Source organism: Gordionus sp. m RMFG-2023, chromosome 4 (assembly GCF_954871325.1).
Source record: "Gordionus sp. m RMFG-2023 chromosome 4, tfGorSpeb1-WG-v2, whole genome shotgun sequence".
In the NCBI taxonomy this organism is placed as follows: Eukaryota; Metazoa; Nematomorpha; class Gordioida; order Chordodea; family Parachordodidae; genus Gordionus; species Gordionus sp. m RMFG-2023.
The window spans coordinates 30,242,725-30,255,719 of record NC_088778.1 but is presented as its reverse complement, the minus strand read 5'-3'; the positions used below and the strand labels follow the sequence as shown (position 1 = coordinate 30,255,719).

Below are 12,995 nucleotides of genomic sequence, written 5' to 3'. Positions count from 1 at the left end.
ATGAAATGTTATAATTATTTGTACTTTTTTGCTTTTTTTGTAAGATGACTAGGATTTTCATCATCATCAGTATGTTTAAAAAATTTCTTATGTCAATAATTATTATTTGACTAAAAAATAGACAAATATTACGCCAAGAAAAACTTGAAATCGAAATTAATTGATAAAATAACTTAGTAAATGAATGTGATAAATAAATGTAATTAAATATATTTAAAACGAAAGAGAATGGATTAAATATTTTAAAATACAACTTAATATAAACAATAATATTTTTGAAAAATTTATCCGGCATCTGCATTTTTTGGCTTTGGGGGGGGGGGGGGGGGGATTTGTCCCCCTGCCCCCCCCGCTGCGTACGCCAATGGCCCACACATATGAGGTTTTGGTAAAAATCTGCACATTTTCAAGGAATAAGGGAAATTTCAGATAAGCACTTGTTATTAGCTGGGAATTTATGAGACCCTCCCCTCGATCTCGAAACTAAGCTGAATCATATTGTTGCAAGGTAAAAGGTGAAAGCTTATTTTTTTATAAAGTTATAAATCTGAAAAAAAATATTAACATTATATAATTTGCTTTTGCCAATTTGTATAATATGTTATAGCGGTTTCGCAAATCTGGGTTTCTAGGTAATCTTTATTACGTTTTTATGGAGCGCTTTTAAATGGCCTTATTATACCGGAATGGTATTACATTTAGAGGTCTGAAAAGTATTTTTTTTCACAACCCGAGCTCGACTAAAAAAAAATTTATAATTTGAGTTTAAGTAATAATCATTTTTTATTTAAATAAATAATCTAAATAAAAATAGAACATGTATTAAATTTAAATAAAATAAACTGTATAAAAAAAAGATTACAAAAGAAGAATGCTAATTTGAATGATTCAGGTCAATAATGTTTGAACATTAAATAATTAGACCAATTTATTAGCAATATTTGGCTTAAGTTCATAAAAAGGTGAGACACATGTTTTTTCCTTATAAATTTCCAGTTTCTATAAAATTTAAAGCGGTTTGCCCAAAGGAGCAGGATGATGTAGCTACGATGGGGGTAAAGTATCATTTAAGCCCCTCCTCCATAATCTAATCAATGTTGTTATAAAGTTGCATTTTATTTAATTTGTATACACAATCAGCTACTATCCAAATAAGGTAACCTATGACCCAAATAAAATAATATTATATAAATAATTTGCATGATTGATGTAGAAAAAAAAGATAAAATAATCGCTTATATAGAGAAAAAAACTTCTAAAAAAATAAAAATAATAGAAAGACACATCGATGTCAGTTTATTTTAGATAATTTTTATGGAAAAAAAAAGATATTAGTATTGTAATTATTAAGGATACTTGTATTTTTAATATTTATTTTTCGGATCGGGTCAGGCTTTGGGTCGGACACATCTTACAACCCGAACCTAAATCCCTAAAATAATTTTCAAAACCTAATCAGAGCACGAGGCTGGGGCCGGGTCGGGCTTTGGACATCCTGTGCAGACCTCTAATTCATATAAGTAACAATCTTGCGAATATCAAACAATTTCAAGGCGAACTCTTTTGAACCACCCTTAATTATCATTAATTTTCATGTGTAAGATCTTTTCATACCATTTTTTTTAATAAAAATAAACGATAATTTATAATAAAATTGTTAGAATTTAGCAAGATAGGATACTCTATACATAGTTGAATACGACTTCGGCTTAGACCTATAACAAAAAAAACGGATATTCAATAAAGAATAATTAAATTTGTTAAATTCCTGGAATGCTTATACCAAAATACTTAAAAATTAAAAATTATATAATATCGGTTTTATATATCAAAAAATTTAGATTATACTATAAATCTAAATGGTAATATGTAATGTAATACTTCTGTTTTATAATACTTATACTAAGACCTTAATATTTTAAAACTTTTTAGTTATTGATTATTTAATGATATATAATTGCTCTTCCCGAGTTAGGTTATAGTTATTATTTTATTTTTTAAATTTAAATAAATTAGCCTTTTCCATACTTTGGTTTTCGAAAAATTATTTTATTATATTAATTAAATATTATAATTGGATTTTTTGTTTTTTTTCTTCAAAGTTTCAAAACTTAGCTCAATGTTATACATCTAATTTTTTAATTCTCTTATGAAAAAAGAAAGATAATTTTAAAAAAAAATAAACTAATTATTTTAGGAAATTTGGAAAGATTGTAAAAATCGTTTTTGATTAAAATTATAGAAAGATTTTAATTTAACTCTCAGGTGTAGTGTTAAACGGCTCGTTTTGAGCCGATTTTTAAAAATGGTCTAATTAAATATTTTATCTAGAAATATTTTAAGAAAGCTGAAGATTTTGCTCATAGCAAGCACAAAGATTAGATATATATCAGTGAAATTTTGAGGTTTAGGCAATATTTTTCTAGCTAAAGTATTGAGTTAGCCCGGCTCATAACATTAAATTTACTTCCCTTTATACTTGCTCTAAATTTAAACAGTTAAACTGATTCTCAGTTTAAAGCACACATGTGGATAGATACCTTGTTGATCTTCATTAGTTTATTGTAATGTTGACTTAGAATCAGTCTCTATATAATTTAAATCTTATTTAAAACATCTATATTTTTTTTATAAGAGGATATAATTTAAACTTAAATATTTATATAAAATAATTTTTTTTGCACTTTCTGAATTAAGATAGTCCGAGAATATTTTTTTTTATTGCACTGTTGAAATGGCACGATATTTCTTACGAAATTACAAAAATTATAAACGCCCCAAGGAAAATCAACCTTTTTTTGTGATTATTCTTGACAATAATATTCATTATACCAACAAAGAAAACAAAATAATTTATTATGTCGAGGTCCAGTTCCCTTTCGGGCCGAAATAAATTTTAATATCCAAATTCGACCGAACCCGAAAAAATATTTCCGTTCAAATTGACTAACCCCTTGTAGCCTTAATCTCCCGCTAGAAATCTTATTTTTTTCAAAATAAAAAATGGAAGATAATTTTTTTTGGAGGGAGAATCAAGACTCAACCTTAGTACTAATAAATTTTGATGAATAATTTTTTAGACCACCTAACCTATATCTTTCTAACCTTTCTACCATCTCCTTAACTTTTAGATACCTGGTGCTCGAGTAGGTAAGTTTCATCAAAAATGGTTCCGGCCGGAAATCAAACTACCGAACTTATAATCACCTGATATTATCCATATCTCTAAACCCTTTAACCCACAGTTGTCATTGGAAGAAGAAAAAAAAATGTTGTTTTTTTTTGTACATATTTATAAATTTATTAATAAATTAAAACAAGCAAGTTTTAAATTATAATAAACAGTTTTTAACTAAAATATGCAGTTTTTTTAAAAAAATTAAAATGATCAATTTTTCTTTTAAAATGGTTATTATATTCTAAAATTTTATAAAAATCATCTAGAAATTATTTGTTTTGTAGTTTAGTCATTAAGTGTCAGTTAGGAGGAATAGTGTTGTTTAGCGGCTCCATTTAAGCCGATTTGTGTTCAGATAAATATTACACAAGCCTGAAGATTTTGGTCAGAGATGTCAAAAATTTGGACATCTATTATCGAAATCTCGAAATTCGGACAATTTTCTTCTAGATAAAATATTGAGTTAGCCGTTTTAAAAAATCGGATAAAATTCCCGTTTAACAACACTAATTGGGAACAATTTATTTTTTTTCTAACTCACTTCTCCCAGTAGGTATCTAATAAAAGCGGTTTAAAAACTGTGCATTGTAATGTATACCCCATTAATAATTTACCAAAATATTAAAGCGATATTTTCTTTTCATTAATCTTTTTCAAAGCAATTTAAAATTTTTTTAAATTTAAAATTGAGATATTTTTGGCTTGTACAAAAATCACTATATATAAGTCAAAACATTTTCTTTGTCTAATTTTGTTAATATTAAATGTTTTACAAATTTTAAATACCTTAGAAATCGTAATCAAATATTATAAACTTAATTTTTTTTTTTATTATCCTAAAATGAACACGCAAGAAATTATTAATTTAATTAAAATTTTCTCCTTTTTTTTCTAAGCCTGTAAAATTTTTATTAAAATTGAGCATTCTTGTCCGTAGATATTTTTATCCTAGCAGTATTTTTTAAATCCGAACGGAGTAATTTTGTGCTACTACCAAAAATATTATTTTGCGATTAACTCCCCACAATATCAAATTATATTATACCTATTATAAATTATAAAAGAAAAAGTGGCCATAAAAATCTTGGACAAAACAAAGTTAGACCAAAAGACGCGAAAACTTTTATCGAGGGAAGTATTCATAATGGAACTGCTACATCACCCAAACATCATACGTATTTACGAAGTCATAGACAGTTTAACAAAAATCAACATAATAATGGAATATGCTTCCGGGGGTGAATTGTACACTAAAATTAATAGGGAAGGTAGACTGGGCGAATCTACAGCGAAAAAGCTATTTTCGCAGATATTAGCCGCCGTAGAACATTTAGTAAAAAAATAAAAAAGAATATACATTTTTTAACCTGATTTTTATTTTGTTTACTATAAAGGTTAGATTTCAAACTTTTCGAAAGTTTTGAACATTATATAAATCATAATTTATCATGATATAATAAATTATTTTATTAAACTTAGTTCTAGTTGTCAAATAATTATATATTAACACATTTCTAAACTAAATTTTAACAAAAATAATTAATTAGTATTTTTTTTAAAAATAAAAAAAAAATAAAAAATATTAATGAAGTATATATGTTGGCTTTTTATTAGAACACTTTCTATTGATTTATAAGTATATTAGATAATCGGTGGTATACTATATAGTAGTGTTAGCGACTAACTTAATATTTTATCCAGATATAAATTAAGCAAGCCTTAAGATTCTTCTCATAGATAGCATTAGGGTTTGGACATCTATTAGCGAAATCTCGAGGCTTAGGCTATACTTTTATGGCTAGAATATTGAGTTAGACCTTTTTAAAAATAGGCTCAAATCGAGCCGTTTAACAACACTCACTACTATATGGCATGCATTAAAATGAAATTAAATTGTTGCTGGATAATAAAATTAATTGTTACTTAAATTATTCTTTCAAGATAAAGGATATATATATATATATAAGAAATTTTAGGATATTATTAATTTTGTAACTCTATTTCTCAGAAATTTTTGAAATTAACTGTCAGTTTAACTTAATATTATACCTATCTTTTTAAACCAAAACTTTTAGGTGATTCTTACTATTATTTATTTTTTTTATTATAAACTTGAATATGTTCAAAAAAAAAAAGAATTACCATAAATAATTTAAGTGTTATATATTTTAACAATCTCTTTTTTTGGTAAAATGGCTTTTAATATCGAAATGAAACAATTTATTATAATTATACTTTATATTTCCTATATAAAAAAAAAATTAACATTTATATAATTTGATTTATTCTTATATGTATCAAATAATTATTTTATATAATATACGATAAGAATTTGTCTCTGCGCAACTATTATGGTTTTTACTAAAGATTTTTATTTCAATTGCTTTAACACTGAATTTAATATGCAATTTCTTCTCTTCACATATATTATATAATATGGAATCCTAGAATATGATCAATTGACTCTGTAAACCCTGAGTTATTAAAGATATTAACCAAATAATTGATACCTGTAAAAATGGCTTAAAATATTACGATGCTAATGATATATTTTGAAAGTATGAAACACATTTCTGTTAATCTTTCATTACAAGTGTGTTTAAAGTTGTGCACGCGTTTCAAAAGTAATTATAGTAATCAAGCGAGTACGAAGCGGGAAGAGGTCAGGGAAGATGCCGGCTAAACTAATTTTTTCAAATATTACGGATTACTACTTCTTGTCCTATATTCTATATTTATTTATCACATTCGCAACAGAAATAAATACGCTACCAATTAGTTCTTAATTAATATAATATCAATTTTTCACTTTTTTAAAAAAATTTGCGACCAAATGTGTTGAAACATTTTTACTGCAAAACTAAAGTGAAATTCGAAAAAAATGACATCGATTTGAATGAGAGTTGAGACTATGAAAATAGCTGAAAGTATAATGATTTGACCTTAAGGAAAATGTAGATGACAAATTTCACTAGATTATATGTCAATGTTAAGTCAAAGGCAGAGCTCTATGAATTTAATATTTGTCCTCCTCGATTCTCAGCAAGTCTTGCCCATCTTTCCAATAGTAATATAGGGTATTCTATAAAATATATCCCTTTATCTCCCTCTGGATCTTTCATAACTCAAATGAATAAATGGTTCTTGATTAATCAGGCAGCACTTCTAAGCCTGAAAATATTATATTACAAATCTTGACAGAGATAAAAAAAAATATATTTGGCAGATTTTTATTGTTAGAATGTTAAGGTATCCTAAGAAGCACTACAATGCAAACTATGGTATGGTTAAATATGGTTGATAATGTTACTAAAAATGATTTAGATCCTTAGAACGATTTTGCACACATTACATTTTCCTTAAGATGGCCTAACTATCGTGTCATCTATGAGCAATTCAGGTTTGTGTAATATTTTTCTGATTAAAATATTGAGCTAGCCATTGTTAAAAATTGGTTCAATCGAACCGTTTACAACAATACTGATTAGTTCTATCTGAAAGTAGATTGAATGAGTGTTGGCCCTTCTTAATATAGATAAGGAATTTGCCAAGTATACCGATAAAATTATTGAAAATTAGCTCAGATTTGAATTTTACATTATAAATAAAATGTATAATGTGTTTCTTATATTTTTTCCCATTTTTTTTTAATACACCATTGTATCTTTCATGAATACTTTTTTAAATTTATATATATATGCAATATTACTTAAGAATATCTTTTGCTTCCAACATTTATTTTTTTTAAAAAAAATATATAATTTAAATTTATATATCGAATTTTTTTAAATACTTTTAAAAAAATTTACATTTTTTTTTGACAAAGTTCTTTTATTTACATTTAATTATCATTCATTTATATTTAAATTTGTGTAATAGAATTCGTGAATATTTTATAGTCATTAAAGTACTAATAAATTTTTTGAAACTTGATATTCCTAAATAACTTCTTAATTCTAAAAAAGAAAAATTAATTATCCCCTCCCCCGCATTGTAATTTCCGCGTACTCCTATAGATATCAATTATGATAGTTAGCACATATTATATAAGAAGCATATAATAAAGGTAAAATAAATACAAAAAAACCGAATAAACGTCTTTCTATGGTATTATACCATCACTTTTTCCAATCTAACAAATTTCAACAATAAATAAATAAATTATTGCAAATAAGACCTGACAAATATAATAAAGATAGCAAATATTATAGACTAACAAGAACATCTATTATACCCCCTCTAAGATTATGATGATAATATTTATCTTATTTTTGTGAAAACTCTATAAACAGTGTTTATAACAAATTGAAGGGAGCTATGTTTTGCCTAGCAGTTTGAGCCCGATTTTCGATTCAACTCAAATATAATATTCATATTTTTACACTTACCATGCATTCAAACTTGTTCTGATGTAATAATTTGATCAGATCTTTATCTGAAATTTTGACTGCATGATCCACCATCTACTACTGTTGTCACAATTTACAAAACTTCTAGGCAAAACGTCCTGATATTGTTAGACTCTTTCTACTCCATTTCTTATTCTACGTCTCTTTAAGACAATCTTTAAAGAATTAAATTAAATGGATCAGCTAAGGCAACCTAAGGAACATTTCTAATATTTATCTTAGTGCGAAATCACCTCTCGAATAATTTATTTTACATTCCATCCTTATCTTCCGCCCTTTACAATGCCCCCCCCCCATTCTTGCCTTTTGTTTTATGATATCTAATTCTAATTTAATGCTAAAATTTAATAATTTCAATTGAATTGTGTGCATATTTTTTTTTTGAAAATAAATTTGATTAGTCATTAAAAATAAAATTGAGCGTTTGGATGACTGGATAATAAAATGGACATTTTATTATAATAAATATAAATAACACATTTAATTAAATTACCAGATTTTATCTAAGGTTTAGGCATGTTGCGGGTTTGGTAAAGTTCTTTTATATCATATAAAATTTATTTAAATTTTTTAAAAAATATATCTAATTTTTACCTTAAATTTTAACTGCGAGCATTTTGTCAGCCGAAATTCTCTCCTAACATCAGTATAACGACAATAATAATAAAATATCTTAATATTTATAGTTTTTACCATATATCATATTATGTTTGAAAAAAAAAGCACGAGAAATGTATTGTACATAGGGATATAAAAGCGGAAAACATCTTCTTTTTCTCTCCGGAAAACGTTAAATTGGGCGATTTCGGGTTTTCAACCACTTGCCAAAAGAAACAACTGTTAACCACCTATTGTGGTAGCCCCTTGTACGCTGCTCCAGAATTGTTCAAAGATGAAGGATACATAGGAACGTACGTAGATCTGTGGGCACTGGGGATACTTCTATATTATATGGTAACGGGCAAGATGCCATTCACTGCTGACACTATGAGCAGACTCAAAAGAGTCATAACGTCAGGAATTTACGAATTACCTCCGAGTCCCCCTAGGAGCAAGGATGAAGGCGAAGACGACGAAGAAAGAGCTAGCTCAAATATCTACAAAAGTGACGAGACGTTAAATTTAAATACAGCGGTAATTTGTAATATATTTAAAAAAAAAATAAAATAAGATTGAATGTTTTGTTTTATATTAATTTATTCATATTTAAGGGATGGGTAATATTTTATTTAAAATGACACTTAACTTACAAATAAAAAACATTCTCTTTATTTTTCTCTATGTACACAAGGCTCAAAGTCAACTTACAAAGGCTGATGACGGTAATAAACCGCCCTTATCGCCAGATTCAAGTAAGAAATCGAAAAAGATATCAGCCTTTTTCCAGCATTTGACTAAAGCCCAATCTGCTCAAAGTGATAATGAGTGCGGTAAACACGGGGTCAAAAAGCTGACAAATGGCTACGTTATTAACGGCAAAAAAACCTCGGCTCTAGCTAATAATGTTGTCGAAAACCCTTTGTACTGCGGGTATCACACGAGTTACTTCAAGAACTCTGACATCACCCTAACTTTCGAATGCAAATACATTATAAGGGGTTTGTTGCGCACTAATCCACCCAACAGTAGGTACTCGATAGATAAGATGCGTTCTAGCCCATGGTTGAGAGGACAAATATTTCCCAAAGCTCTATCTCCCATTCGAATCATTCCCCCCATAGAGGAGGACATCAACGACGACGCAAAGGTATATATCGGCTTTCATATAAATTCATTACAAAAATAAAGGAACTTATTTGGTTGTGTTAACAATAAAGGGGTTATTTAATATATGTTGCTAAAAGAGAGTAGTTTCTTAACATCACATTAATCACAATTACATTTATTAAGAATGTAGATGAACTAGATAAATCGGTGTTGAGAGGTGATAAAACGGAAACTAACGCGAAAGTTGATAGTGAATTCGATGAGGTCAAAAGAGAACTTTTAGCTCTAGGCATAACGGAATCTCACTTAAAAGAAGCCCTTATTCGTAATACTAGAAATAGTATCATAGGAACTTACAGAATTCTCTTGCACAAGTAATATAGCAAAGCAATATTTGCGTTACATTTATATTACCATAAAGGGACTAGGAGCTTTTAACAAATAGGCAGTGCATGTATAGTAAGTATTATTTGTATAATTTCGAGAAATAAGATTTTGGAGAAAATATGTATATTATAGAATACATATCCTATATGTTATCGGTTAACTATTCTAGCTTTGTTAAAATGCTTAAACGCGACTCATAGTTCGTTCATTGATGGGAAAAAATACTGGGACCTCGAGTACCTGTCATAAAATTCACCCAGACCCGAGGACGCCTCGAATAAAATTAATCCAGACCCCAAAAGCCAGTCGAAAAAAACTGACTCAGACACAAAGACAAACCCTATCAGTAGACCTGATAAGCAAACCCTAATGGGAAACTTATTAAGGAGACCCAAAATTCTGGACTTATTTTAAAATTGGAAAAAATTTGTAGTTTTTACAATTTTATGAATTTGATAGGTATAAAAATATAGTAATATTATAAAAAATAAATAATTTAATTTTGTTTAACTATATATTTTTTTTCTTCTAAAAATAGTGCCAGCGCCGGCCTTTTTCAAAGTTCCAAAAATAGTTTTTGAAAAAAGTTTTTTATTTTCTGATTAAAAATAAATATTTTTTCTTCAATATTTTTTTAAAAAAAATAAAGTGTTGAATGCATGGAAGAGCAAATAAAACTTAATTCTTTAATAGTTTTTTTTTATTCAAAATCAACAATAAAATATAAGAAATTAAAAAGAAAGCGTTGAATTTGAAAAAAATTATTTTCGGTACCCTGAAATACAGAAATTGTTATTGGCGTCTCGAGCAAATGCTCTTAAAGCCCGTGCCTTGGGTTGGCACCGCTACCTACGGATTAATAGCAATATTCAATGGGAGGAAGAGGGGGTGGGGAGAATAAAGGATGTTAATTGTTAGCTTCGATATAAGTTTCAAGTTATAAATAACTTCAGATATAAGCGGATTTTAATTTATACTTTTAAATGTTAGTAATTTTTTCTAAATACCCGGTCATCGTGCTAGGACTGATTTAAATCAGCTAGGTAGATTTAAACTGACTGCGATCAAATCTATATGGTAAGTTTGTGTTAAATTGGGTTGAGTCGATTGCGTTTATATAAGATCGAATGGCAAGTCTCGCTCATGATTCGAACTCACAAGGCTCGGTTCGGCTTATAATACTTGCGCTACATTTATAGTAAACGCATTATCTTCGAGCGTTGCGTGATTTAACGCGTAGGTTATTACAGCTGATTCAGTTTTAAAAACTAATATAAGATAAAGCTAAAATAGAGATATTGAATCTTATATATTATATAAGAAAAATCATATCTTTATATCGAATTCGATATTATTTTTATAATTTCCAAATTTTTTTTATCAACGCATCGCAACATATGTTTTTCAAATTTTATCATAGCGTTATCATCATAACGCTCCATATTCATAAATTTTTCAAACCTATTTATTGGTTTTATTTTGTAATAACGCTGCATTAAACAACGTAACGCTTGAACAAAACGCGTTTACTCTAAATGCTAAGCCGTTCATTTTTACCATTTCTACCTGAGTTTGGAAATCGTAATGAACTCGACTATTTAACAATACTATGAAACTTTTATGGATATTTAAAAGCAGATCAGAATTATGGGTCTTCTCGATGAAGCAGCTCTCATCGGGTCTGCCAATTGGGGTTTATTAATCGGATTTTGTTCAGCTCGTGCTCCGATCTGGGTCCATTTTAACCCAGTCGTGCTCGAGTCTGGATCGATTTTTACGACTCTAATTTTAATAACACTGGTAGCAATATAAAAATTGACTCAGATAGTTTTGCCTATATCTAATTTTGCAATATTTTAATAAATTGTTTTAATTTTATATACTCTATCAATAAGTTATTAACCTAACATGTGTATCACTTTGTTGAAAAATTAAATTTTTATGTATTGACAGGGTTCACAAATCACAAAAGCCTCTCAAGCAGATAAGATCCTCAGCTACAATGCCCGACGTTGATTCTTCCAAAGCACAATCTCCACTGAAAAAGAATCCGCTCTGTTTCTTAATCGGCTCCAAATCTCCCAGCCCTCTCAACGATTCCGTCCTTCCTCCGTCTAAATTCGATAATTCTCCGGACCAAACCAAAAAGAGCATCATCAAAAACGATGAAAATCTCGAAGATACCGCGAAAACAAACTTCCTTAAAAGATTTCTTAATCCCAGCGAAGCCAAAAGAATAGAAAATACTAGGAACAAGGTTCATCCTGAATCACGTCAAGAAAATCAATTAAAAGAGACCTCAAAAATATGCGTCATCTTATGATGCGGGGAAAAGTTTACAAAATTCCCCCTAAATTAGGCCACCCTCTTAAAAATTAAGAATCTCCTAATAAAGTTACAAAATATGAAAAGAACACTTTAGAAAAATATTCATTGATTCCCAAAAAAATTAATTATTCAAAAAAAGATATAATATTTTATATTTTAAAAGAAGAAAAATGATATTAAACCGCTCCTTTTCATTTTATTTATATAAGGACAAATAATATGATCAAAGTTCTTATAAAATGTATATTATTTATATATTTTATTGTATATTTTATTTGTTGTTTTATATAATTATAAAAAAAAATTTAAATTGATAATAAAAATAATTATTATATAAAAATCAATCGCTTTCATTATTAAAAATGAGGAAGAAAAAATTTATCGGAAAAATATTTATGTCGTAAGAAAATATTAGAAAAAATAAAAATAATAATTAATGCTAAATAATATATTAATATAAATAAAACCAGCTCTATTTTAAAGTAAAAATATTTTTTTAAAAAAAATTGAGTTTTTTTTTATTAAAATCCTCTAGGGAAAAATGAGTAATACTTTTATCATATAATTTAAGAAATCTATAATAAGCAAGCAGCAACAAAAAAATGGAAAAAAAAATTAGAATTATATATATATATAACTATCAAATAGAAAAAAACTTTGCAAAAATTTTACTAATGAAATTGCATATTTGGAAGAAATGATAAAATCGTGTTATACACTTGATTGTATTGAACAATTATAACATTTACATGTGCATATAACATGTTTAGGGATAATTTATGTGTTAATTATATAAAAAAAATTTTTTATCAGTCACAAATCATCTTTACGGCCAAAAATTATTCATCAATATACATCAATCATAAAATTTCCTCTCATAAAACTCGTGTAAAATATTAATGATAAAATGTATATTAATTTTAAAAAAAATATTCAAATTAATAAGTAAATAAACGATCATTCATGAAAGAACTATTATAATTTAT

At 27.4% G+C, this 12,995-nt stretch overlaps 1 protein-coding gene across 2 annotated transcripts in view; it reads left to right on the top strand.

The window, feature by feature from the left end:
- Positions 1–12,139, top strand: part of LOC135929190 (uncharacterized) — a 31,771-nt gene extending 19,632 nt beyond the window's left edge. For both annotated transcript variants that reach the window (XM_065465740.1, XM_065465739.1), the window contains exons 3-7: positions 4,243–4,511; positions 8,311–8,721; positions 8,879–9,334; positions 9,478–9,668; positions 11,635–12,139. In XM_065465740.1, coding sequence (XP_065321812.1) covers positions 4,243–4,511; positions 8,311–8,721; positions 8,879–9,334; positions 9,478–9,668; positions 11,635–12,004 — 1,697 coding nt within the window. In that variant the 3' untranslated portion in view covers positions 12,005–12,139. The remainder of the gene's footprint in view (positions 1–4,242; positions 4,512–8,310; positions 8,722–8,878; positions 9,335–9,477; positions 9,669–11,634) is intronic.
- The last annotated feature ends 856 nt before the right edge of the window (positions 12,140–12,995 follow it).